Source organism: Aquarana catesbeiana, linkage group LG01, assembly GCF_042186555.1.
Source record: "Aquarana catesbeiana isolate 2022-GZ linkage group LG01, ASM4218655v1, whole genome shotgun sequence".
Taxonomy (NCBI): Eukaryota; Metazoa; Chordata; class Amphibia; order Anura; family Ranidae; genus Aquarana; species Aquarana catesbeiana.
In genome coordinates, this window is record NC_133324.1 from 328,282,474 (window position 1) to 328,308,724 (window position 26,251).

Sequence of the window (26,251 nt, forward strand, 5' to 3'; positions counted from 1 at the left end):
GGTTCCATGTTTTCTTGCATTCACACATGGGCGGTTTCAATAGCAGGCAGAAACGAACTGCGTTTTAAGGTGCCATTCAATTGAATGGCATCTGAAATGTGCGATTTGTCATTCATACCTGGGCGTTTGGAAATCATGAACAGAATCGCAGCCATTCAGCCTGCTATGCAAAACGCCCAATAAAAGCAGGGAGTCACTGAGAAAGGCAAACCGTTTCCAGTATTAACAAAAAGTAATATGCCCTGTACACACGGTCGGACATTGATCGGACATTCCAACAACAAAATCCATGGATTTTTTCAGACGAATGTTGGCTCAAACTTGTCTTGCATACATACGGTCGCACAAAGTTGTCGGAAAATCTGATCGCTCTGAACACGATGACGTAAAACACGTACGTCGGGACTATAAACGGGCAGTAGCCAATAGCTTTAGTCTCCTAATTTATTCTGAGTATTCGGATTTGTGTACACATGATCGGAATTTAAACGATCGGATTTTGTTGTCGGAAAATTTTATATCCTGCTCTCAAACTTTGTTTGTCGGAAATTCCGATGGAAAAAGTCAGATGGAGCCCACACACGATCGGAATTTCCGACAACACATTTTCCGTTGGAAAATCCGACCGTGTGTACAGGGCAATAGGGATTTCTTTTTTTTTACAATTTAATGTTTTTAATTATTTATTTAGGTTCTTTGGTTACAAATTTTAATAGATAAATAAATAGAATTTAAGCACCACGCTGTAATATTCGAGTCCAGATATAGGTTTATTTTAAAGAGAAAGAATTAACAGAAGGTAAAGTGTTTCAAGGGCTAGGCCCCTCGCCTTCTCCAGCCAGGGCAGACATGTAATATAACAGATAAAAAAATATAATAATAATAATAATATACAAATAAAAAAAAATCACCAAAACCAGTGAGGGCATTTTACAAATTAGTAAGAATATGTATAGAATAATACTGGACTGTTATTATAAGAACATTTTGTAATATTGGCATTATCATCCTTAATAAAGAAATATTTTTAGAATAATTATAATATTGGCATTATCAGCAGTAGCAATTAAATAATATTAGTGAGGAGGATCCTGGGTTAAAAAAAAGTGTAGCATTGTAATATAAAATACATGGAGTATAATAAAAAAAAAAAAATTGATACAATGCATAGTATGATTGAAAGAAATCATACTTAATAAAATTACAAATACAATAAGCATATTAATGTATAAAATAATAGGGCAAATAAAAATACAATAATAAGGTAATTCATATAGGTAGTGCAGCTCTTTCTAGTAACTAATCACCCCCATATATGATCTACACATCAAATCTCGAGATCACAAATGGGAGGAATTAGTTATTACAAGGTGCTGTACTACCAATATATTGTTTGTTTGCTCGTTTGTGTTCAAATTTCAGTGCTTGCAGCTGTGCTTCTAATCTATTTGAAATTCATATGATAATGATTTTATGTACATAGAAAACCTTGCAACTGCACTAAAAGTAAAACCTCATAAGAATATAGCAGCAAGCACATTAAAAGATATAAACTAGTCACAATAACTAATATCCAAAAGTACTGTGCATATACAATATAGTCAGTGGCGGCTGGTGCTCAAATTTTTGGAGGGGCGCAAACAACTTTACAACAAAATTCTGAAAAATACTGAAAAAAAACCATCAATTGCAGCCTCACTGTGCCCATCAAATGCAGCTCGATGACTGACTGCCCGGCACTTTCCCCATCTTGGTGGGGGGTAAAGCAGCGGGTGACGGCGGTGAGCTGTGGGATAGTGGGATGAGCAGTGGGTCAGGCGGCGAGCTGTGGGATGGTGGGATGAGCAGCGGGTCAGGGGGCGGCTCCTGTGTCCTCCATTTGTCTCTTCCTTCTGCCTGCTAGGCATCCAATCGAAGCGCCTGTGCCTTCAGCCAATCAGGTGACGAGCATTAGACCCGTGCCTCCTGGTTGGCTCAGAAGCGGTTCAGTGTTCATTCGCTTTTCTAATACACCTGGGTGGGCTCCGAGCGCAATGCTCTGCGCTCCAATTCCACCTTTTTTGAACCCTATTAGAGCTTATGGCTTCAACCAGGTGCTTAAAAAAAAACAAAACACCTCCGCCAATGTAATTCATTCGCCCGCTGTCCGAAAAGGGCCGGACGCCTGAATAGGGGATGGCTACAGCGGCCATGGATAGATTCATGTAATGCATAAATCTATTTTACATATGGGGGGGTGGTGTGACGGAGGGCTGCCCTAATGAATGCACCACCACTGAGTATAGTGCAGATTATAAATAACAAAGAAAACAAGTGAATTCAATTATTGTAATAAATAAAGTACAGTGAAAACAAAAACAGTCCAATAAAGTGGCAAATATGAATGATGTGAAATCTTCAGCAAGTGTCCATATAGTCATACACCAACGTGTACCTCCACCAAACACGAAATGGCTCCTGCTTACCAGAATGCTTTGACCCCCTATTATAGAGCAGTCAAAACAAGCTTGTTATATAACCAGGCCTCCACCACAGAGCTGCCCACAATCGCCACTTCAGGTCCGGACTCATGGTCCCAATTGAGGGGCGGGCCGCTTCCAGGCTCACAGAGCGCGATGGCATCACAAACTTAGACTCCGCCCTACGTGATGCGATACAAATAGCATCTTCCAGGGCATGGACGCCAGGTTTGGTTATCACGCTTTATATAGCAGGGGAACACCTGGAAATAAGGAAACTAAAAGGAAGTCACTATCCACAACCAAGCCTCTCTCTGAATCAAAACCGCCGTCATTGGCCGAAAGCTGGAAGGAGCACTATAGTATCCATAGTCAAGCTTCTTACAACTTCCGGCTTTAGGCAATACAGGAACTTGTTTGCTGTGCCTCATAGTGAGGCTTGACAATGGCTATTAGTTCTGCTTATAACTTCTGGCTTTCGGACAATGACAGTGGTTTTGATTCAGATCGAGGCTTGGTTGTGGAGAGTGACTTCCTTCCAGCTTCCCTATTTCCAGGTGTTCCCCTACTATATAAAGCATGATGAACAAACATGGCGTTCATAGCCCCAAAGATGCTATTTGTAGCAGAATGCTTAAAGTGGGGTCTAAGTTTGTGACGTCATCATGCTCTGTGAACCTGGAAGTTGCCCACCCCTCTATTAGGACCAGCCACAATTCACGTATGTGCTGTTTTTACTGCTTTTTTAAACTATGTTACTTGGTTTAAATAAATGAGAAGAGCTTTTTATCAGTTTTACAGTATGCGGTTCCCCTGGTTATACTTTTAATTAACATACACTGTTGAACTGGAGGGTGATCCGTGAATCCTGACCTGAATTGGAGATTGTGGGCAGCTCTGTGGTAGAAGCCTGGCCATAAAAAAAGCTTGTTTTGACTGCTCTATAATAGGAGGCCAAAGCGTTCTGGTAATCAGGAACCATTTAGTGTTTGGTGGAGGTATACATTGGTGTGTGAAAATATGGACATTCACTGAAGATTTTAGATTGTTCACATTTGGCACTTTATTCACTTTCACTGGACTTTTTTTATTGATATAATTTAATTCACTAGTTTTCCTTTTGTTGTTTAGAATTTGCACTATATTGTATATGCTCAGCACTTTTGTATATTATTGATTTTATGTACCATTAAAAAGTAATCATTTTGGTGGTACTGAAAATAATGATAAAATTTAGTAAATAAAAATAGTACTAAAAAATAGCATGGTTTAACATGAACTATCAATGTTATTAGAGGAGCAGGTGTTAGAAAACTAACATATCAGACTGAATATTCCCAGTAGAAAAAATGGATGAGATGTTCTGAAGACTTTTTAAGGTTAATAAAAAGAATATAAAGTTAAGAAGAACATTCTCGTGAATTCTATGGAACGTGTGCCTGAAAAGAAATTTCCTTGTTAGATGTCTCCTCACACATAGTACATATTTCCAAGGACTGTGCATTGTCACACCTTATGTCATTTTTTATGAAATCATCACAGTCTTAGACCTGGCATGCATAGCTTAGGTTTATTTTACAGTACCATATAAGCAGTAATAATGTTAAAGAATGAAAAGCTGTATCTGTAGACCCTGGGAGTTTACTGATGTCTTGGCTTCACTAGACTAAAAGGCAATTGTCATTTTCCCATTCTTTCTACTGCTGCATAATAATTTTGAGATAGACAGACAACTAGGATTTCTAGAAGTAGGCCATCAATGGCAGCCTCTTTATTTCTTTCAAGCTGGTGTACTTTAGAGTCAGCCAGCTAAATAAGTTAGGAGCCATTTTTTTTTTAATAAAGCTTTATTTAGCCTTATGAAGGAGGTCTGGTGCTAGAATTATTGCTCTCATTCCAGCATGCACGGCAATATGTAACATTACATAGTTACTTAAGAGGTGAGGTTGAAAAAAGACACAAGTCCATCAAGTCCAACCTATGTGGCGGCTTTTTTCACTTTTGATGAGAACAGTAAACAGGACAAATAGTTACATAGTAGTAGGTGAGGTTGAAAAAAGACACACGTCCATCAAGTCCAACCCATGTGTGTGATTATATGTCAGTATTACATTGTATATCCCTGTATGTTGCGGCCGTTCAGGTGCTTATCTAATAGGTTTTTAAACTATGGATGCCCCCCGCTGAGACCACCACCTGTGGAAGGGAATTCCACATCCTTGCCGCTCTTACAGTAAAGAACCCTCTACGCAGTTTAAGGTTAAACCTCTTTTCTTCTAATTTTAGTGAGTGGCCACATGTCTTATTTAACTCCCTTCCGCAAAAAAGTTTTATCCCTATTGTGGGGTCACCAGTATGGTATTTGTAAATTGGAACCATATCTCCTTTTAAAGCGGGGTTCCACCCAAATTTTGAACAATATCTGTATGTATTCTCTTCCTTACCTAGATGCTGACATGCTGTTTAAAAAAATTTAAATCGCCGTAATTACCTTTTATTTTTCTATTCTTCTTTGCACTTCCTGGTTCTCCTCCCGTGGGAGTAGGCGTGTTTCTAGCCTCTCCCAGACTCCTGGGAGCTAGTCTCAGGCTTCCCAGGATGCCACTGAGCATGTGCGGGAATGAGCGGTGAATGCTGGGAGCACAGCATTCACCACATTCAGGAAATAAATGCTTGTGGGCTTCAGATGCCCACAATGAAGATGGAAACCGCCTGCAGTGAATAATATAAGTTATTCTTTCCGACGAAATCTGACACAGGCGGACATATTACACACAATATGTGAGTATGTAATGCTGAGAAGAAAAGTTTGTGAATGAACTAAAAAAAAAAAAAAAAAACGATAGATAGGTGGACCCCCGCTTTAAACATCTCTTCTCCAGAGAGAATAAGTTCAGTGCTAGCAACCTTTCTTCATAACTAATATCCTCCAGACCCTTTATTAGCTTTGTTGCCCTTCTTTGTACTCGCTCCATTTCCAGTACATCCTTCCTGAGGACTGGTGCCCAGAACTGGACAGCATACTTTAGGTGAGGCCAGACCAGGGTCTTGTAGAGCAGGAGAATTATTGTTTTATCTCTGGAATGAATCCCCTTTTTAATGCATGCCAATACTCTGTTTGCTTTGTTAGCAGCAGCTTGGCATTGCATGCCATTGCTGAGCCTATCATCTACTAAGACCCCCAGGTCCTTTTCCATCCTAGATTCCCCCAGAGGTTCTCCCCCCAGTGTATAGATTGCATTCATATTTATGCCACCCAAATGCATTATTTTACATTTTTCTACATTGAACCTCATTTGCCATGTAGTTACCCACCCCACTAATTTGTTCAGATCTTCTTGCAAGGTTTCCACATCCTGTGAAGAAGTTATTGCCCTGTTTAGCTTAGTATCGTCCGCAAATACAGAGATTGAACTGTTTATCCCATCCTCCAGGTCATTTATGAACAAATTAAATAGGATTGGTCCCAGCACAGAACCCTGGGGAACCCCACTACCCACCCCTGACCAATCTGAGTATTCCCCATTTATCACCACCCTCTGAACTCGCCCTTGTAGCCAGTTTTCACTCCATGTACCCTATGGTCCATGCCAACGGACCTTACTTTGTACAGTAAATGCTTATGGAGAACTGTGTCAAATGCTTTTGCAAAACGTGTATCGCAATCAACTGTTTCAGGAGTAGGTGCCCTACAGCGTACATTTACGTTTATACGTGCGTATATGTGGGGGTGAAAAAATCATGTTTTATTTTTTTTTTTAATCACATGACAAAGTCCCCTATGTGGTGTTTTTGTGTTTTTTTGGCGACAGGTTCTCTTTAATGAAACATCCAGGGTCTTTAACACCCTGGATGCCTCCCCTGTGCTCCACTGAATGTAATGTAATGCAGTGCACATCGCTCTGCATTACATTCTTTACAGGTCTTGATGGCCAGGGAAACTGTCAGCGTGATCCCAGAAGTGACATCATACACGTCACTTCCGGGCCAGCAACAAGAAGAGGAGGAGAACAGACATGTGTCCACTCTCCTCCCTCCCTCCTACCCAGCAGCACCTGTTATGCCGGTCTCAGGCCCACGGATGGGAAAGTGGAGCCCGGGATACATAGCCGGGGGTGTGTGGAACAGACGATTTTTCCTCGGGGCGCTCAACATGTTGCCCTTGGCTGCAATACTCCGCCCTCCTCCAGCCCAATCAACGATCGCCCCAAGAGCAGAGTGCTGACAGTCCGCTGCACCCCGCACTGCCCAACTGAGACAGAGCATCTCACCTCTGCACAGGGCCAACCCCCTCCCCGATGTCTGATCTCCCCCCAGGACAGGGGACCCACCCAATCCAGTTTAATCAGCTACACAGCTCGGCCCAGCACACGCCCCAGGATATGGAAGACCCAGCCCCTTTAGGATGAGGATAGCCTCCGAGACCCGTTCAGCTTGGAGGGTGCGGGCTGGTGTCAGCAGTGAATGGGCTGACAAGAACCCAGGCGCCAGGGTGCAATTTTTAGTCGCAATGGTGACCTGGCACCTGGGATTTGTCAAGCCCTCCACTAAGTAATGGAGAAGCTCATGGACATAGCCAAATACAACATTATTTTAATAGAGTGGAGAGAGGTTAGAACTTTTGACAATGTTTAATTACCAACTGAGTCTTTGTGTTCCAGAGATGACCACACCTAGCATTTTATGTATGGGTGTCACAGGGAGAGGAAGTGATGCAAAATCTCACAGATGTAGTCACAGGCAGATATTTCAAATCTTCCCAACTCTATCTAAAAGGAAACTAAAAAAATTGGCTGGACTTATACTTTAAGCCTTTTTTTTCCTATATTGGATGTGTAACAAATCATTTAATGCCTACATTTTTTAAATGTTTCCAAGTTTCATGATGGGCCAGCATTTTACGCTCATGTAAAAGTGACCATACACAATGATGATGATTGCAGCCATGGTTAAAGTAATATATCAGTGCTTTTGACTGTTAAATTTTTTCGCCTAGCATGAGCATCCACTGCCCTTTTCTGAGGTCCATTTATGGTAATGTAAATATATGTTATCAAGGCCTTAGGATTTTCCAGCCCGTAAGATGACACTCGTTTACTGTGATTATTTTGCATACCTGGTCTGACTATTGTCTCAGAACTATTCACATTGTGCAACATGTAATTTGTAGCTCATCTTCCATATGTTTGGAGAGATCTGATAGAGAAACCAGTAGGGACCAAGAGACCCACGAGGATTGAGAAAAACATGCTCCGATGAACCTATAATTGTACGTAATACACAAAGGATATTTAAAATGGTTCACATATGTCAGAGAGAGTCCCTAGTGACTATGAACCATATGGAAGCTGTTTCTTGTGCTTTTAGATTATTAATTCTATGCAGAAGGGTTGGGGATATTTTGTAGATTGGAAGGTGCTAACATTGCACCCAGCCAAATGGCTTTCTGCTGCCAGTGGAAATATTACTTCTTTTATACTGCCAGGCATACACTCATATTAGTAGGGTTCTATCATTATAATCCATTAGAAGAAATAAAAGCCTCTTACTCAGGTACATGTCCTGGAAACAATTTCTCTTCCTTGCAAAATGCAATATATTTTATGTCAAGCACTATAAAATATTCATATCAAACAGCTGCAAGATACAAAACTCTAGAAAAAAATATAATTGAATATATTCAGCAAAATAACCATATGTACATATACAACATATTAAAAGATCATAGATCTTTATTTAACTCCCTTTTGTATTCCATAAAGAGTATTTTTGGAAGGAAAAGGGTGTGTAAATGCACATGTACATGTTCGTCAACTCCTGGCTGTAAGTCCCACTGCTATACAGGGCTGGGACCTTTGGCCATCTTCTGTATCTTCTCAGAACTAACTGCTAGACCCATACAAGCCAATGGGAATCTTCAAAGCCTAATGCCGCGTACACACAACCGGACTTTCCGGCAGAAAAGGTCAGACGGAATAATTCCATCGGACATTCCGATTGTGTGTGGGCTTCATCTGACTTTTTCTTTCGAAAATTCTGACGGACCAAGAAATAGAACATGTTTTAAATCTTTCAGACGGAATCAATTCCTATCAGGAAAACCTTTCGTCTGTATGCTATTCCGACGGACCAAAAACGACGCAAGGGCAGCTATTGGCTACTGGCTATTGAACTTCCTTTTTCTAGTCCCGTCGTACGCCATTGCATTCTAAACGATCGGACTTTGGTGTGATCGTGTGTAGGCAAGTCCGTTTCAGCAGAAAAACGGTCATGTGTACGCGGCATTAGGCAGCATAATGTGAAAAACACAGCCCTGCTTTGGTGCATTCTTTCTTGATCCTTTAGCAGCTGAGATAGTTATGAAAAAAAAATATACTTTTAAATACTTTATTTAAAAATTCCATAATACCACAGTTCAGAATGTTGCTATGCCTGTTTGACACAGCATGCATTTGTAACCTTTTTTACTGGAGAACTGTAGAATTCAATTGTTTTCTAGGAGCATAGAACAACTTGAACTATTTCTTAGTGAGCATGCTCAGTTTTATAGCTTACCACAGTAAGCAGTTCTAACCAGCATCTTGTTATTTATTGTGAATCACATTTTCAAGCTGCCAAGTCTGTTCCAAAGAATCTTTGTTGTAAATTGTCTCAGCCTGTGTAAATTCTATCTATGCATTCCTAAGAGCCCTTTCACACTGGGGCGGGCGTCGGCGGTAAAGCCGAGAAATGGTTAAAAACCACCGCAAAGCGCCTCTGCAGAGGCGCTTTGCCGGCGGTATAGCCGCGCCGTCCCATTGATTTCAATGGGCAGGAGCGGTGAAGGAGCGGTATACACTCCGCTCCTTCACCGCTCCAAAGATGCTGCTGGCAGGACTTTTTTTACCGTCCTGCCAGCGCATCGCTCCAGTGTGAAAGCCCTCGGGGGCTTTCACACTGGAATCAAAGCAGCGGCACTTTCGGGTCGGTTTGCAGGCGCTATGATTAGCGCAATAGCGCCTGCAAACCACCCCAGTGTGAAAGGACCCTTAGGCAAACCATACACGCTGCGTTTTTCTCTTGTTCAGCTTGAAAATCACTTGATTTCTCCATCCAATGCTAAACAGCGTAGCTAGAGGAATCTCCACTGCTGGCTATTGTATTCAGACTAAAGTGACACCCACCATTCTGAAAGGATACAGTCCGTATTCCAGGTGACAGTTTTCCACCCGGCCCCTTTGATTTATCAGTCAACTTTGATTAAAGTGATTGTAAAGTCTCTTAGTTTTTTTTTTGTTTTTTTTTAAATAACAAATATGTTATACGTACCTGCTCTGTGCAGTTGGTTTTGAACAGAGTGGCCTGGATACTCCTCTTCTTGGGTCCCCCTTCTGTGCTCCTGGCCCCTCCCTCCGGTTGAGTGCTGCATGCTGTGGGGGTACCCGAACTGAGTCACTGCTCTGTGTGTCTATTCAGACACAATGCCGTGACCTGGCCCGCCCCCTCTCTTTTCTGATTGGCTGACTGATTTTGATAGCAGTGGGAGCCAATCTGCTGTCTCAGCCAATGAGGAGGGGAGTCCCGGGGCAGCTGAGACACTCCTGCAACATCGCTGGATAAAGATGGGCTCCGGTAAGTATTAGGGGGCCGAAGGGGGCTGTTGCACACTGAAGTTTTATTTTATCCTAATGCATAGAATGCATTGAGATAAAAAAAAAAAACCTTCTGCCTTTATAATCCCTTTAAATCAGGTAGTGCCAACAAGGCTACCCATGGCTTAACTTTCCAAGCCAATGCAGCAGGAATTGGCCAAAATTCAAGCCATGTATAACCAGCTTAAATGCAGCAGGGCTTCAGTGAGTAACAAGGTGAGTCAATGTAAAGGTACACAATATAAACTGGGGGGGGGGGGGGGGGGGGGGGGTGTGGCAGTGAATGTGGAGGGGGGGTGACATTCATTCCTCATTCACTGTATATTAAAACACATGCACCAGGTAGATAATATACATTCAGTTACTGTTTGGTAAATGCCACGTTCACTGCTTTATAAATTTACCCCCAGAATTACACTTTTACATCCTTTGACACTAGCATGAGAACAGCCATGATATACTGTGCATATACAGGTGCATCTCATAAAATTTGAATATCATCAAAAAGTTAATTTATTTTAGTAATTCAATTCAAAAAGTGAAACTCATATATTTAATATAGATGCATTACACACAGAGTGATATATTTGAAGCATTTTTTTCTTTTAATTTTGATGGTTATGGCTTACAGCTAGTGAAAACCCAAATTCTGTATCTCAGAAAACTAGAATATTACATAATAAAAATAAAAAAAAAGGATTTTTAATACAAAAAATGTTGGCGTACTGAAAAGTATGTCCATGTACAGTATAGTACGCACTCAATACTTGGTCAGGGCTCCTTTTCCATGAATTACTGCATCAATGTGGCTTGGCATGGAGACGATCAGCCTGTGGCACTGCTGAGGTGTTATGGAAGCCCAGGTTGCTTTGATTGCACCCTTCAGCTCATCTGCATTGTTGGGTCTGGTGTCTCAACATGACATGACTCCTCAAATCATCACGGACTGTGGAAAATTTTGCATTTCATTTGGGAATCAAGGTCCCAGAGTCTGGAAGAAGAGTGGAGAGGCACAGAATCCAAGATGCATATGGTCAAGTGTGAAGTTTCCACAGTCAGTGATGATTTGGGGAGCCATATCAGTGTTGGTCCACTGTGTTTCATCAAGTTCAAAGTCAGCGCAGCCTAGAGTCAGGGCTGTCTTTAAGGCAGGGCAAAAGGGACAACTGCCCTGGGCCCTGTCATTGTTGTGGGGCCCAAAGCAGCTGCCTCATACTTGCCAACTATCCCAGTTTAAATTCCCTCATCCATTGAGATTTTAGTCCCATGCTGTGTCCTGATATCTCAGTGTGAAGTTCTGTTACTAATGCTGCCCAGTTCTGCCCTGTTGTTGTGTACAGATGACTCATCTGCAGGCCCTGTGTTTACATGTAGATACCAGCATTGATATGTAAATAGCAGCAACATTCATATGTAAATAGTGGCGATATTCATGTGTATATCATGCCCCCCTGATGTCATATCCACCATCACTTATACTGAATGCTGCCCACTGGGGAGGTAAAGGCACATGCTTGAAAGTCCTGCCTACAACTGTGGTCATTAACCCTACCATCAACCTGTTCTGCAAAGGTAAGCAAATTAGGGGGGGGGTAGTGTGGGGTGTCAAGAGGTAGACAGAGAAGGAATTACAGTATGGTGTGCACAGGTGAGCAAGGAGGAGATGTATAGAGGTAAGGAAGGTGGGTGCAAAGATGAGCAGAGGTGGCAGGTAGAGTTAAAGGGGTGGGGGTTGGAGTGGAGAGGATGGGAGAGGTTTGGGGTACAGAGGTTAGCAGGGGTTTTAGGATGCAAAGGTGTACTGACAGGGTGGATAAAGATGTATGTCAAGTGTAGGGCAGCCCATTCATTTCAATGGGCTGCTCTATGTGCTACAAATGTGGAAGAAAGTCCCAAATACTTTATCAAAATCACCTGGTGCCAAGATACATGTCAGCAGATGCCTGAGGGTGTCATTGACAATGCCACTACTGTGTATCTGCTAAAGGGAAGCACGTTTCTGTGTCAGGAAAGCGATTTTCCCGACTTACACAAATGTGAACGCAGGCTAAATGTCTCATTGGCGGTCAGTGTAAATCTTCTCATTACATTGGTGCTTGGTGTAGAATCCTTTCATTCACACTAGTGGCCAGTGTGAATATCGCCCTTACATTGGTGGTCAGTGTAAATCCCTCTTTACACTGGTGATTACTGTGAATGCTTCTATTACAGTAGTGGTCACTGTAAACCCCTATTACATTAATGGTCAGTGTACACCCATATTACATTGATGGCCCGTGTTGAAACTCCTCTTTATATTTGTAGTCGGTAAAAAAAAATCAGCATTGCCATTGATCACACCCTCTCCTCCCCCCAGCACTGCCAGGAATCCCAGGAGTCCTAGGATCCCTATTAATTTTCTGTCTATTAATGAGTCCCCTCACCTCCCCAGTCCATGGTGTGCAGACAGTGAGGAGATGATGTGCTGTAACCTCTAGCAACCATTCAGTAAGCAGTAATGATGTGCAGTAACCTCTAGCAACCAGTGAGCAGTGTTGATGTACAGTAATCTCTACCAACCAATCAACAAGCAGAAATCATGTGCTGTAACCTCTAGCAACTAATCAGTGAGCCATAATGTATGCTGTAACCTCTAGCAACCAGTCAGTGAGCGGTAATGATACACTGTAACCTCTGGCAACCAAGCGCAATCGCTGCCTGTTCTGATTCAGTAAATTTTCAGTCTAGCTGCTATTTATTGTATGTTTCAGAGCAGGTGGAGAGCAAAACTGCATGGAGTGTGGGGGGCCCCAACAAAATTTTTGCCCAGGGTCCAATCAATATTAAAGACGGCCCTGCCTAGAGTTACCACCTCATCCCTTTAAACTCGAACACCTTTGAAATACACAGGTTCTGAGGCTAATTAAATGCAGATAAGGCACTGAGTTTAATTACCACCTTAAACAGCCACAGAACCTGTGTAATTAATATGTGTCTGGGTTTAAAGGGATGAAGTGGCAACCCTAGCGGGAAGGAAAAATGGCTAATTGGGCCCAATTTGGACATTTCCACTTAGGGGTGTACTCACTTTTGTTGCCAGCGGTTTAGACATTAATGGCTATGTGTTGAGTTATTTTGAGGGGACATCAAATTTACACTGTTATACAAGCTGTACACTCACTACTTTACATTGTAGTAAAGTTTAATTTCTTCAGTGTTGTCACATGAAAAGATATAATAAAATATTTACAAAAATGTGAGGGGTGTACTCACTTTTGAGAGATAGTGTGTGTGTATTAATATTAGATTCTTGTTAAGTTATATGACGTTTAAAACATTTAAATCTCCCAGCAAGGCAAGAAGCTCTAAATCCTTATTTCCCACGGAATTATGTATGGTCACACTCTACTGGATTTCTTTCCTCAACATTGTGTTCCAGATGACTGCACAGAGTGTCAGTGATTTTTCTGTTATGCTCAATAACTAGTTCAAACAGGAAAGGTCAGAGCATATAATGTAACTGTGTAGAAACAAAGCACAGTGTCAAAAAGAAGAGATACGTGAGACGACCAAAGTTACAGGAGGAAGGGCTACTGTACTGGTCATTACACTGCCACTTTTACTAGATGTATTAGGCCTCCTTTGCACGGGCAATGATGCAAATGGGTCATTTTTTGGCAACTTTTCAACTTCCAGGTGCTGTGTTCGGGCAGATCACCCACGCGCATTAGGGCCAGGTGCTGTGTCCATGCAGCAGCTGCATCCTTATAGACTTCAATGGGTTGCCTTCAGTCAGCATCTGGAAGTGGAGATGCTGCAAAAAACAGCATGTTCACACTGTATGGGTATCATCACCTGTGTGAATGAGGCCTTACAGCTTACTATCACAACAATTTGTTTTAGAAGGTGTAGCACCCCCCCCCCCCCCCCCAGTTGCTAGTTGAGGTAAATTTAGTTGCCTCCTCTGTAAGCAGAGGAGCAGAAATTAATTTATTGTTTAGACTCTGCAGTGCTTCAAGGCTGTGTCTCTGTTACCTCTCCCTGGCTTCTAGAACTTACTGGATAGGGAGGATGAACAGCTTGAATATTTATGGAGTTCCCACCAATCCCTGAGGTGGTAAGGCTCAGTAGGTGGAGGAACAGTGCCATAAATGTTTAGGAGCCTGGCAGTGAGGCAGTAGAGTCCAGGGTCCAGTCACCTGGAGGGGATGCCTGTTCTGGGGGGCTCTGCCTCTGGGCAGATGGAATGATAAGAGAGAGCAGGCGGAAGAGAGAAGAAGCAATTAGAAGTTTCACCCCTTCACCAGCCTCAGCTACGCTTAGCTGACGCCATCCTGGTAGACAAGGTCTGGCCTGTGTAGTAGAAAGTCCCTGTAGCAGAAAGCATGTGTATCAGCCTTCTTGAACTTCAGGATTCACCAAAAAGGGACTGAGTGAGTAACTTCTGTTACTTTGCTTGCCCATAACCAAGGGACAGCTGAGTGCTAGCACAAAGCCAACAGGAGCCATCCCACACCTCTAGCTTGTGTCTGTAGCAGCCAGGTGGATTAGCATTTCTAAGGAGCAACACCTACAATTCTTGAGTTGGAATTTCTGTTACTATTTTTGCTGTGCCAATAATCCCATGGGTGGACAGTGTTGTTGATGTCAATACCTAGCAGTCAGAGAGATTAGCAAATCCCCAAGCTTATTCAAGTTCTACCTTTCTTCCCTTTCCAAGTTTATGCCCTCAAACAAAAAACAAAATAAAATACCCTGGACTGATTATTGAGCCTGAGAAAAAGTTGCAAAATTCCTGTTGCCTGGCTGTGTGAAACCAGGAAGGCCCGAAAATCCAGCGGCTCCTACAGGAGCAGCTCTACCAAGGATTTACTGTAAATGTCCTGGTAGATGGACTGTCCTAACTGTCCCTGATTTGGTGAGACTTTGCCTCTTTTGGAACCAAATACCACAGTCCCTCTTTACTCTTCAGTTGCCTATCTCTGTTGTCTGATTAGACCTCTATATAAAATGCATTATATCTACCTAACATGATATGTTCTCTTCCATCTAAATTACAGCATTTGCAATTTTGGAAAGCCAGTATAATGGAAAACCACAAAATAAATAGGGGTCCTCTTTTCAATGAAGGAAAGTTTGTCTAACCTAGGCATATGAAAACCCTTTTTTACTGTAAAGACATGTTCACATGGGTGGCCACAGGGAAGAAGAAGCAGGCGGATGAGCTGTGATTTTACTGCCCCTGAACGCCAACCTAAACAGGACATGCAGATCGGAGCAGTACACATGCTGCTGCAAAAATTAAACACCTTGTTGAATTCGGTGGGCAGTACTACCACTGAATACAACCCATTCAATTTAATGAGAAAATGGATGTGCCGGAATCGCCCTGCAACTGCCCGGAATGATCACAGTTGTGACACAGTGGTTCAAGTTAGAACCGGTGGCGAGGAGCTGCCTGTCAACTGCCCTCTTGGCTCACTGACAAATAATTATAGTAACCTATTTGGTTGGTGCAGGTTACAGCACTTTGCATAACCTTAGTGAATATGCTAGATCTATATCAACACTAGAGCTTAGGCCCGTGTGCATCACATCCCAGGGTTTTCGGGTGCTCTCGAAGCCTAGGTGCAGCCTCTTAAAATCTATGACAGACTTTAATACAGAGTGGCTTGATTCTTTCCTGAGTGGACCTAGTGTTTAGGGATATATCCCTAGAACGTAGAATTCCTGTGTTCTCTGCATACGTCCCTAAACGCGAGTACCACTTGGTACAGCCTTCAGCCGCTGCGTATTTTAGCCTTTCCTTTGAGAGGCTACTGGAAGTCGCACATGCACCTCCCAGGCACCTGAAAATGCTAGCAGGTAACATACAGTGCCTTGAAAAAGTATTCATACCCCTTGAAGTTTTCCACATTTTGTCATGTTACAACCAAAAACATAAATGGATTTTATGCGATAAACTAACACAAAGTGGCCCATAATTGTAAAGTGGAAGGAAAACGAGAAATGGTTTTCAACATTTTTTACAAATAAATATGTGAAAAGTGTGGCGTGCATTTGTATTCTGCCCCCCAAGTCAATGCTTTGTATGACATCCTCTCACTGCAGATAAAGATGTAAGTCTTTTTGGGGTATGTCTCTACCAGATTTGCACATCTAGAAAGTGACATCTTTGCCCATTCTTCTTTGAAAAATAGCTCAAGCTCCATCAGATTGGATGGAGAGCGTCTGTGAACAGCATTTTTTTAGTCTTGCAACAGATTTAGGATTTGGATTTAGGTCTGGACTTTGACTGGGCCATTCTAACACATGAATATGCTTTGATCTAAACCATTCCATTGTAGCTCTGGCTGTATGTTTAGGGTTGTTGTCCTGCTGGAAGGTGAACCTCCACCCCAGTCTCAAGTCTTTTGCAGACTCTAATAGGTTTTCTTCTAATGCCGCGTTCACACGAGCGGACTTTCCGGCAGGGAAGGTCCAACGGAACGATTCCGTCGGACATTCCGATCGTGTGTGGGCTTCATCGGATCTTCATTGGACCTTTTCTGTCCAAAATTCCGACCGACCTAGAAATAGAACATGTTTCAAATCTTTCCGACGGACTTGATTCCTATAGAAAAATCAGTTCGTCTGTATGCTAGTCTGACGGACCAAAAACTACGCAAGGACAGCTATTGGCTACTGGCTATGAACTTCCTTATTCTAGTCCGGTCGTATGTCATCACGTTTGAAACGATTGGACTTTGGTGGGATCGTGTGTAGGCAAGTCCGTTTCATTGCAACTCCGTCGAAAAGACCTTCGGAGTTCAGGCAGACGAGAAGTCCGCTCGTGTGTATGCTGCATTAGATTTCCCTGTATTTGGCACCATCCATCTTCCCATCAACTCTGACCAGCTTCCCTGCCCCTGCTCAAGAAAAGCATCCCCACAACATGATGCTGCCACCACCATGGTTCAGGGTGATGTGCAGATTCATTTTTCCGCTGCACATAGCGTTTTGCTTTTAGGCCAAAAAGTTCAATTTTTTTTTCATCTGACCAGAGCACCTTCTTCTACATGTTTGCGGTGTCCCCCATATGGCTTGTTGCAAACTGCAAACGGGACTTCTTATGGCTTTCTTTCAACAATGGCTTTCTTCTTGCCACTCTTCCATAAAGGCCAGATATGTGGAGTGCACGACTAATAGTTGTCCTGTGGACAGATTCTCCCAACTGAGTTGTGGATCTCTGCAGCTCCTCCAGAGTTACCATGGACCTCTTGGATGCTTCTCTGATTAATCCTCTCCTTGCTGGCCTGTCAGTTTAGGTGGATTGAACAGTGCTCCGTGAGATGTTCAAAGCTTGGGATATTTTTATATAACCTAACCCTGCTTTAAACTTCTCCACCACTTTATCCCTGACCTGTCTGGTGTGTTCCTTGGCTTTCATGATGCTGTTTGTTCACTAAGGTTCTCTAACAAACCCCTGAGGGCTTCACAGAACAGCTGTATTTATACTGAGATTCAATTACACATAGGTGGACTCTATTTACTAATTAGGTGACTTCTGAAGGCAATTGGTTCCACTAGATTTTAGTTAGGGGTATCAGAGTAAAGAGGGCTGAATACAAATGCTCGCCTCACTTTTCACATATTTATTTGTAAAAAATTTTGAAAACCATTTATCAGTTTCCTTCCACTTCACAATTATGTGCTACTTTGTGTTGGTCTATCACATAAAATTCCAATAAAATACATTTATGTTTTTGGTTGTAGCATAACAAAATGTGAAAAATTTCAAGGAGTATGAATACTTTTTAAAGGCACTGTATACCATCCTAAGCAGTGGTATAGGGGTCGCTGAGGTCGCCATGGTGACCAGGCCCCATGCCCTTGAGAGCCTCCTGTATACCTCGATAGGAGGAGCGACAAGGGCGGCTGAGACCCAGCTCTTGAACTGTAATCAGCACTGCAGGGAGCTCGTCACACTGATTTGACCTAAAGTGAAAGCACAGTGTGTGCTGTGCTCTTTGTCTCCTCCTACAGTGCAGTACCCGGCAGGAAGCACTGCCGTTTTTTAAAAGGCTATCTGTATGTATGTATGTGTGTGTGTGTGTGTGTGCATGCATGCATGTGTATGCATGCATGTGTTTATGTGTGTGCATATGTGCATTTATTTATATGTGTATATATATATATTTATATGTGTGTGTGTGTGTGTGTATTTATATGTGTGTGTATATATATATATATAAAAAATGTGTTGATATATATATATATATATATATATATATATATATATATATATGTGTGTATATATACAGTATTTGTATGTGTGTTTATATATGTGTATGTATGTGTGTTTGCACGTATGTATGCACATTTTATGTATGCGTGTTTAATCCTGACCCCTATATGTGTACAATCAGAACTGATTTTTTTACTTGCTTGTTCATAGTACCAGCAAAAAAAATGCTGTTCCTCTGCAAAGTGATCCATGCTCAGATCGCTTTTCAGAGGCATTTGAGAGCCGGTAAAGAGGTAATATGTTGCCTCCTGACCGCCTGTAAATGCCTCATCACTATGCTGCAATTGCATGCAATGCACACAGTTGCAGGGTGGTTGCAGTGCAGCCCCATTCACCTAGGGTGCCCTGACTGGAAGAAGATTGAGAAACAGTTCCATAGAGGAACCGATCTCTCCATTTTCCTCCTGCAGCTGCTGAATGCCTGCGGGAGGGAGAGGAGGAGAAGCAGGGGGAAATGGAGAAATCGGTTCTTTTATAGGCAGCCACCCACTTGGGACTGGGCCCTGTTGTTCCACCACCGGGCTCAGAAAGGGCCCTGTCCGGGGGTCAGGGGGGCCCTTCATGGTTTCTAGTTATGCCACTGAGCCTAAGCACTAGTATGCATATGACCTGAAGGTATTGCTAAGGTTTTTTTCAATAGCTTTGGAAGAAAGCTAATTACATTTTTGACATTTTTGCACTTGCTGCTATGCAGTCTAGAAAAATCTTGTTAGTGAATGATAGACTGGATATGACCTTCCTGGCAGCGTCATAGCACGGCATTACTGACAGTAGTGGGAAATAGTGTTCTATAGTATTGAAAGATGAGCTCTATAGTCCAGGAATACAGACTGCAAAAAGTGCGCATGTAGCTCAGAGCTGCAGAGCTAGCAAATACCCAATTACCTGAACTATCACGACACACAAACCACTGAATTCCATCATGCTATATGCTTGGATACACAAAACAGCATTGTTATCAATTTTAGATTAGCCCAGCATTATATAATACAGCATTTAAGAATTAAATTATTATTAATTATGTAATGCCATTCCAAGAGCATGTGATTTAAAACACAAAAGTACTCCCACTGGGCAAAAAAAAGATTTGGTCCTGTATGCATTCCTACTGCTTTACCTGGTGTGTTACTGACCTGGAATAAACATGCAGCCTTGTCAGCATGCCCAATATGCACATAGTTGTTTCAGGGCAGTAACATACCAAGTAATATAGGTAGGATATGAATGACAGATCTGGAGTTCACAGCTTTAAAAAAAAAAAAAAAAAGGTTTTTTAATTAAAGTTACTATAAAGATCCCATTTTGTATTGTAACATGCAATCTGAGCATCTTAATGTTCTTACTGTTGTATTAAATTGCAGGGATCAGCAGGACTCCTGTTTTACACATATACATATAAGCTTTTTGCATGCTTGCAGGCCGAAGTTGGATCATATATAAAAATTGTAACTGCGCTGATCATAAAGTGCTTATACAATATTACCACTAAAGCAGTATTGATGAAGTGTGCACAAACATCAAAACTATATAGCTCTATAGTGCAAAATTATACAGGAAGTCCCCGAGTTACGAACACAATAGGGAATGTAGGTTTGTTTGTAAGTCGAAGTTGTTCGTAAGTCGCAACACTGTATTTGTAAGTGTAACTTCCGGTCAGAACACTGCATTCGTAAGTGTAACGATCACTTGTGAATGGATGTGGGATGTCCCGGGCGCTTGTTATGTTATCTGGGGCGTAGTACAGCAGTGTGGAATGTGTCCGGAGGTGCTCGAAAGGTATCCAGGACCAGTGTGGAGCACAAGTGGCCGGCATTTGAGGCTGTTCATAAGTAGGAGTTGTTCATAACTCGGGGACTGCCTGTAGTGCAAATTATTAAATTATCAAGTGCAAAATTAGCAAAACTGCAGGACACAGGTTTTTAACAATATTTCCCAAAGTCCACTTCTATCATTTAAATCCCATGTGCGTAGTGTGCTCAAAATCACATCTGTGCTGTTTTAGAAGCCTTTTCACTACTTTGTGCATCACCACCACCACCTTCTGAAATGGTCACTCACCAGAGCCTAGAAAAAACCTTGCCTTTGGTTCATATTGGGATAACCACTCCACTTTCCAAGCGTTTCTCCAGCTAGCTTGCCACTAGTTAATCTTGATATCTTATAAGAAGTAAATGGCCATCATAGCGCAATATGCCTTTATTAAGTTTATTTAAACCAACAAGGTAAACATCCCCAATTATAAAAATGTGCACTCACAATTCAGGTGACTTTAGACCGGCACTGAGTCATTCCAGCAGTATGTTTTTTTGGTTTAGTTCCACCGCTTCATCTCCCGGGATCAGGGTGCGTTCCAAGCCTCAATCGGGTTCGGGTTAGGACAGGAAGTGACATCCGTGATTACCCAGAAGCCTCAGCGATTACCCAGAAGCCTCGGCCTCTGGGTAATCGCGGACGTCACTTCCTGTCCTAACCCGCACCAGATTGAGGCTTGGAATGCACCCCGATCCTGGGAGATGAAGTGGCGGAACTAAACCAAAAAACACACTGCTGGAATGACTCAGTGCTGGTCTAAAGGCACTTGAATTGTGAGTGCACATTTTTATAATTGGGGATTGTCACGGAACGTCCCTCACTCCGCTTGAGTGCTTCCGTCAGTATACCACTTCCTCCCAGTCTGGATAAAGATATCAAATATTCCAACCGCTCACAAAGTACAAAACAAGAGGAGACTTGCTTAGCTGCTAACATGGACTGTTTTATTATCACACACGGACACAACAGATAAAATAACTCTAAGACTCTTCCCCCCCACCCTTGGAAAAGACAATGGACACACAGGTCAGGTGTGTTCAAACTTCTCCTCAGTAAACAGTCTTATCAGCAGTGGGGCTGCTGGAGGAATCCCCCCTCCCCCCATAGAGATACACTTCCCAAATGATCACAGCAAAGAGTCCACAAAAGAATGAGACAATATACAATATATACAAGATTGAGTCTGATTGTACAGATCAGATTGTTCTAGCAGTTTCCTGTATGCCCTTTCCAGATGCTGTTCCTTCCTTAGCAAATGGTCCAGATCAGGTTTAAGCTCTGAGACCCCGGCAAGACCGAGCATAGCCGCTCTATATTCTAGCAGGTTCTCAAGGGTAGGTTCCCCTTCATCGCCAAACACAAAATGATCTGTAAGGCTCTCCCACAGCAATCCAGGGCCTCTAAAGCCATATCCCTACGGAGAGAATTCCGTTGTCTCCCCTAAATATCCCTGCTCTGCGTGCCATTGCAGAGCGCGATAATGATTGTCCAGCTCCTGCTGGACCAGCCTGTCCAACTCAGTCACCCATTGCTCCTGTGGCCGCTCTCCCAGGAATGCCATCCGCAATGCCCATTGGTCACTGGCCCATTGCTCTTGGGTTGGAAAGCACTTGCCCTGTTTTATACCAGCAAGCTGGAGGGCTCCAATCCAGAACTCCACCCGAATTTGCTGCCTAAGCCCCAGGCATTCATCTTCAGACACAGTCCTGGAGTATGCTGAAAGGACGATCCGCAGCAGCCCCAGGAACTCTGACGCCAGGTCCATATCTTCGCTGGGGTGACCGAAGTCTGCTATCCTGATCTTGGATCCAGGTGGAGGTTTGGATGTCCCAGACTGCAGGAAGCGTCCCACTGCTTGCCACCAATGTCATGGAACGTCCCTCACTCTGCTTGAGTGCTTCCGTCAGTATACCACTTCCTCCCAGTCTGGATACAGATATCCAATATTCCAACCGCTCACAAAGCACAAAACAAGGCGAGACTTGCTTAGCTGCTAACATGGACTGTTATTATCACACACGGACCCAACAGATAAAATAACTCAGAGACTCCCCCCCCCCCATCCTTGGAAAAGAGGACGGGTTAAACTGTCCAAAGACAATGGACACACAGGTCAGGTGTGTTCAAACTTCTCCTCAGTAAACAGTCTTATCAGCAGGGGGGCTGCTGGAGGAAACCCCCCCTCCCCCCATAGAGATACACTTCCCAAATGATCACAGCAAAGAGTCCACAACAGAATAAGACAATATACAATATATACATATGTACAAGATTGAGTCTGATTGTAAAGATCAGACTGGATTTCTCATTCACCTCGCAAAGAGTATTGTTCCCTTGAAATTCCAGGGCCCATAATCAAAAGGCAAGATACTTGCATTCCGTCCTCTCCAAAAGCCTCTTTCCTGGCTAGGTCTGTAATAGGGATGTTTACCTTGTTGGTTTAAATACATTTTTTAAAAGCATATTGTGCTATGATGGCCATTTACTTCTTAGGAGATATCAAGATTTGAGGAGTAACTAGTGGCAAACTAGCTGGAGAAACGCCAGGGAAGTGGAGTGGTTATCCCAATATGAACCAATGGCAAAGTTTTTTCTAGGCTCTGGTGAGTGACCATTTCAGAAGGTGGTGGTGATGCACGAAGTGGTGAAAAGGCTTCTAAAATAGCACGGATGTGATTTTGAGCACACTACGCACATGGGATTTAAATGATAGAAGTGGACTTTGGGAAATGTTGTTAAAAACCTGTGTTCTGCAGTTTTAATAATTTTGCACTTGATAATTTAATAATTTGCACTATAATTTTGCACTATGGAGCTATATAGTTTTGATGTTTGTGCACACTTCATCAATACTGATTTAGTGGTAATATTGTATAAGCGCTTTATGATCAGCGCAGTTACATTTTTTATATATCAATTTCTCTCTAACCAATAGTAGAGAATTTCTAACTGCAGCAGATTATATTCTAATTTTAATTTTAAACATACTTTTTGTGCCAGGTGACACATATTTTCACTTTACAAAGTTGGATCATACATCAGTTGCAAAACCCTTTGTCTAAGACCAAAAGACACATTCAGAAAAAATGACTGAATTGGGTTCAGTCTGCAGACACAGTTCAGGTTTCAAGTGTGGTCACAGCTATGTACCACCAGATGGGAGACAGTTTTGATTTACTGGAGTTCAGTGCCTGCCACCTTAAATATTACCCATAATATATGGATTGTACTGATCATATATCATTCATAATGAATGATTTAGTTACTAATATTTATTTTGACAAATGTAGCAAGCATGTAACAGTTTCCTTTCTTTCCAGGTGAAGGCCTTCGTCCAGGAGGACATCCCTCTTTAGTATCCTTTACAAGAGTATAGGACATCGAATTTGATGGTTCCTTTAATGTTCCTGGTTTACAAAGGCTTAATAAAAAATAATAATCATGTGTGCCTAGAATTATAAATCAGCTGTTCTGTGTAAGATCTTGCTGAGCACTAAAAACAGTGCTTTGATTCCTCCATTGAAAGGATTTCTCTTGGCTGCCAACTACACCATACACATTTTTCATAGAGCTCCTTCACATCTTTAGTGAATGCAGATACTAGCACTCATTGACAATTGTAGTGTAATAGGCTGTAATTAGTACATATGTAATTGTACTGATGTCGGTGGGCCATTACAGGATCACTACACTCAGAACAGATGTTTCAATTATGGGTGTAAATTGGTGTCATCAATTACTAGCTGGCTTCTTCCATCTCTGTTGAAGTTCCTGATTGCCCCCAAGACAGAGATATTTGTTTACCAAAGGAGAAGATTGTCAGTGATATATTTTCAGATGGTCAGCAATAAAATCCATATTTGTTTTACAAAGAGTTTTATAAATGTTTCAAGTTTTTACAATAAACAGAGCTAAAAAGCAAATAAAGGCTCATTGAAACAGTGCAAACAGTGCGGCTAAGAAAAGCATATCCCATCGAGGACTACAGTGTCTCAGTTGCATATATCAGCGAGGATGAATTTAAATTGTTACCTAGGTATGCACAGGGAAATAAAGACCAAAGAAAACAGTGCAGTACTAAAGTGATGTGAAGAACTTACCTGATCTTGGTATAGACCTGTGTCCAAAACGGAATGGCCTTAGGAGAGGACCACCAAATGTGAAAGAGTGCCTCACTCTTTGCAGCCTTGGAAGGATATGGGGGACACCGATGGGGTGAACTTGGACACATGGTCTGGGGTCCTATACCACTGAGAGAGCGGTTTGTAAGAATTTTCCTGGGAAAAAATGTTCCGGGAGCATATGGAGAAGGCAAGCCATCCACTTCGCCATGTAAGGAGGTGGGCCAGAGCTCATCATGTTGATCAGAGAAGTGTATAGGTCCGAAACAAAGCCTCTCATGTTGGGGTCTTTACCACAGCGATTCTCAAATTGAATCAGGTGTTTGGGAGGCCCCTTGTGACATCGGAGCATTAGATGATTTGAATATAGCAGAAGAACTCATTAGATGGTAGTTGCCAGTGCTCTTGTAGGTAATGAAAAGACCTTACCATGTGTCCAAGGCAAGGAGCTCATATACGTACCGAAGTCCTCTCCTACGCCACCATCCGCAAGCCTGAAATCCATATTTGTATTAGAAAGGGTTTACTTTAAAGAAATATCCACTAGGGGAAGTGTAACCTGCTGAACATATGTTCTACTGAGTTACTACAATCACAGCTATAAGACATGGCATCAGAATCTACTTCTAAAACAAGTTTCAACCTTACAAGTAATACTGGTGTCACTGTGTGTAGCAGGCTGAAATGATTGCGACATGAACTTAGGACATTGGGGTTGATTCTGATTGACCGCATTGTGCCCAATTGTGCAGATAGGTTACCGAACATATACTATACATACCTATGGGGGGCAGGAAAAGGATTTTCACATGGTTTGAGCGCTTGCATGGGACATACAGTTGTGCTCATAAGTTTACATATCCTGGCAGAATGTATGATTTCTTGGCCATTTTTCACAGAATATGAATAACACAAAAACTTTTCTTTCACTCATGGTCTGGCTGAAGTCATTTATTATCAATCAACTGTGTTTACTCTTTTTTTTTTTTTTTTAACAAGGTTGGTCTTTATTTGAGAAAAAAAAGGTACACAATACATAGCATATTTCGATTAAAGTAAAGTGGGTACATAGGTAGTCCATAGTTCCCATATATAAAGCTATAGACAATGTAGTAGTGGAATGTCCAATCTATGAGAGCAGATCAATAACGTGTAAGGATACACGGGAAAGGATAGAAAGGAGGATGAGAAGGGGGGGGGGTGTTTACTCTTTAAATCATAATGGCAACAGAACTACCCAAATTACCCTGATCAAAAGTTTACACACCCCAGTTCTTAATACCATGTATTGCCCCCTTTAACATCAATGACAGCTTGAAGTCTATTGTGGTATTTGTGGATGAGGCTCTTTACCTTAAAGCTGCCCATTCCTCTTGGCAAAAAGCCTCCAGTTCCTGTAAATTCTTGGGCTGTATCGTAATGGCTTTCTTCTGGCGACTTGACCATGCAGCCCATCTTTCTTCAAGTGCCACCTTTTTATACATCTTGAAACAGCCACGCCACATTTTTTCAGAGAGTCCTGTATTTCACCTGAAGCTATTTGTGGGTTTTTCTTTGCATCCCAAACAATTTTCCTGGCAGTTGTGTCTGAAATCTTAGTTGGTCTACCTGACCGTGGTTTGGTTTCAACAGAACCCCTAATTTTCCACTCCTTGATTAGAGTTTGAACACTGCTGATTGCCATTCTCAATTTCCTTGGATATCTTTTATATCCTTTTCCTGTTTTAAATACCTTTTCCCGCAGATCCTTTGACGATTCTTTTGTTTTCCCTATGACTCAGAATCCAGAAACGTCAGTGCAGCACTGGATGAAAGATGCAAGGGTCTGTCATGAGTCCATAAACTCATTGACCTTTTATACACACTAATTACAAGCAAACAGATCACAGGTGAGGATGGTTACCTTTAATAGCCATTCAAGCCCCTTTGTGTCAACTTGTGTGCATGTTATCAGGCCAAAAT

General features: G+C 42.2%; 2 protein-coding genes across 2 annotated transcripts in view; one reads left to right on the forward strand and one right to left on the reverse strand.

Moving 5' to 3' along the window:
- Window positions 1-26,251, reverse strand: part of INPP5J (inositol polyphosphate-5-phosphatase J) — a 137,027-nt gene that overhangs the window by 101,796 nt on the left and 8,980 nt on the right. The window contains exon 2 of the mRNA XM_073631027.1: window positions 24,269-24,783. The gene's annotated coding sequence lies outside the window, so the exon portion shown is untranslated. The remainder of the gene's footprint in view (window positions 1-24,268; window positions 24,784-26,251) is intronic.
- SELENOM (selenoprotein M) overlaps window positions 1-26,251 on the forward strand; it is a 38,726-nt gene that overhangs the window by 5,059 nt on the left and 7,416 nt on the right. Inside the window, exon 3 of the mRNA XM_073631061.1 lies at window positions 23,489-23,523. Coding sequence (XP_073487162.1) covers window positions 23,489-23,523 — 35 coding nt within the window. The remainder of the gene's footprint in view (window positions 1-23,488; window positions 23,524-26,251) is intronic.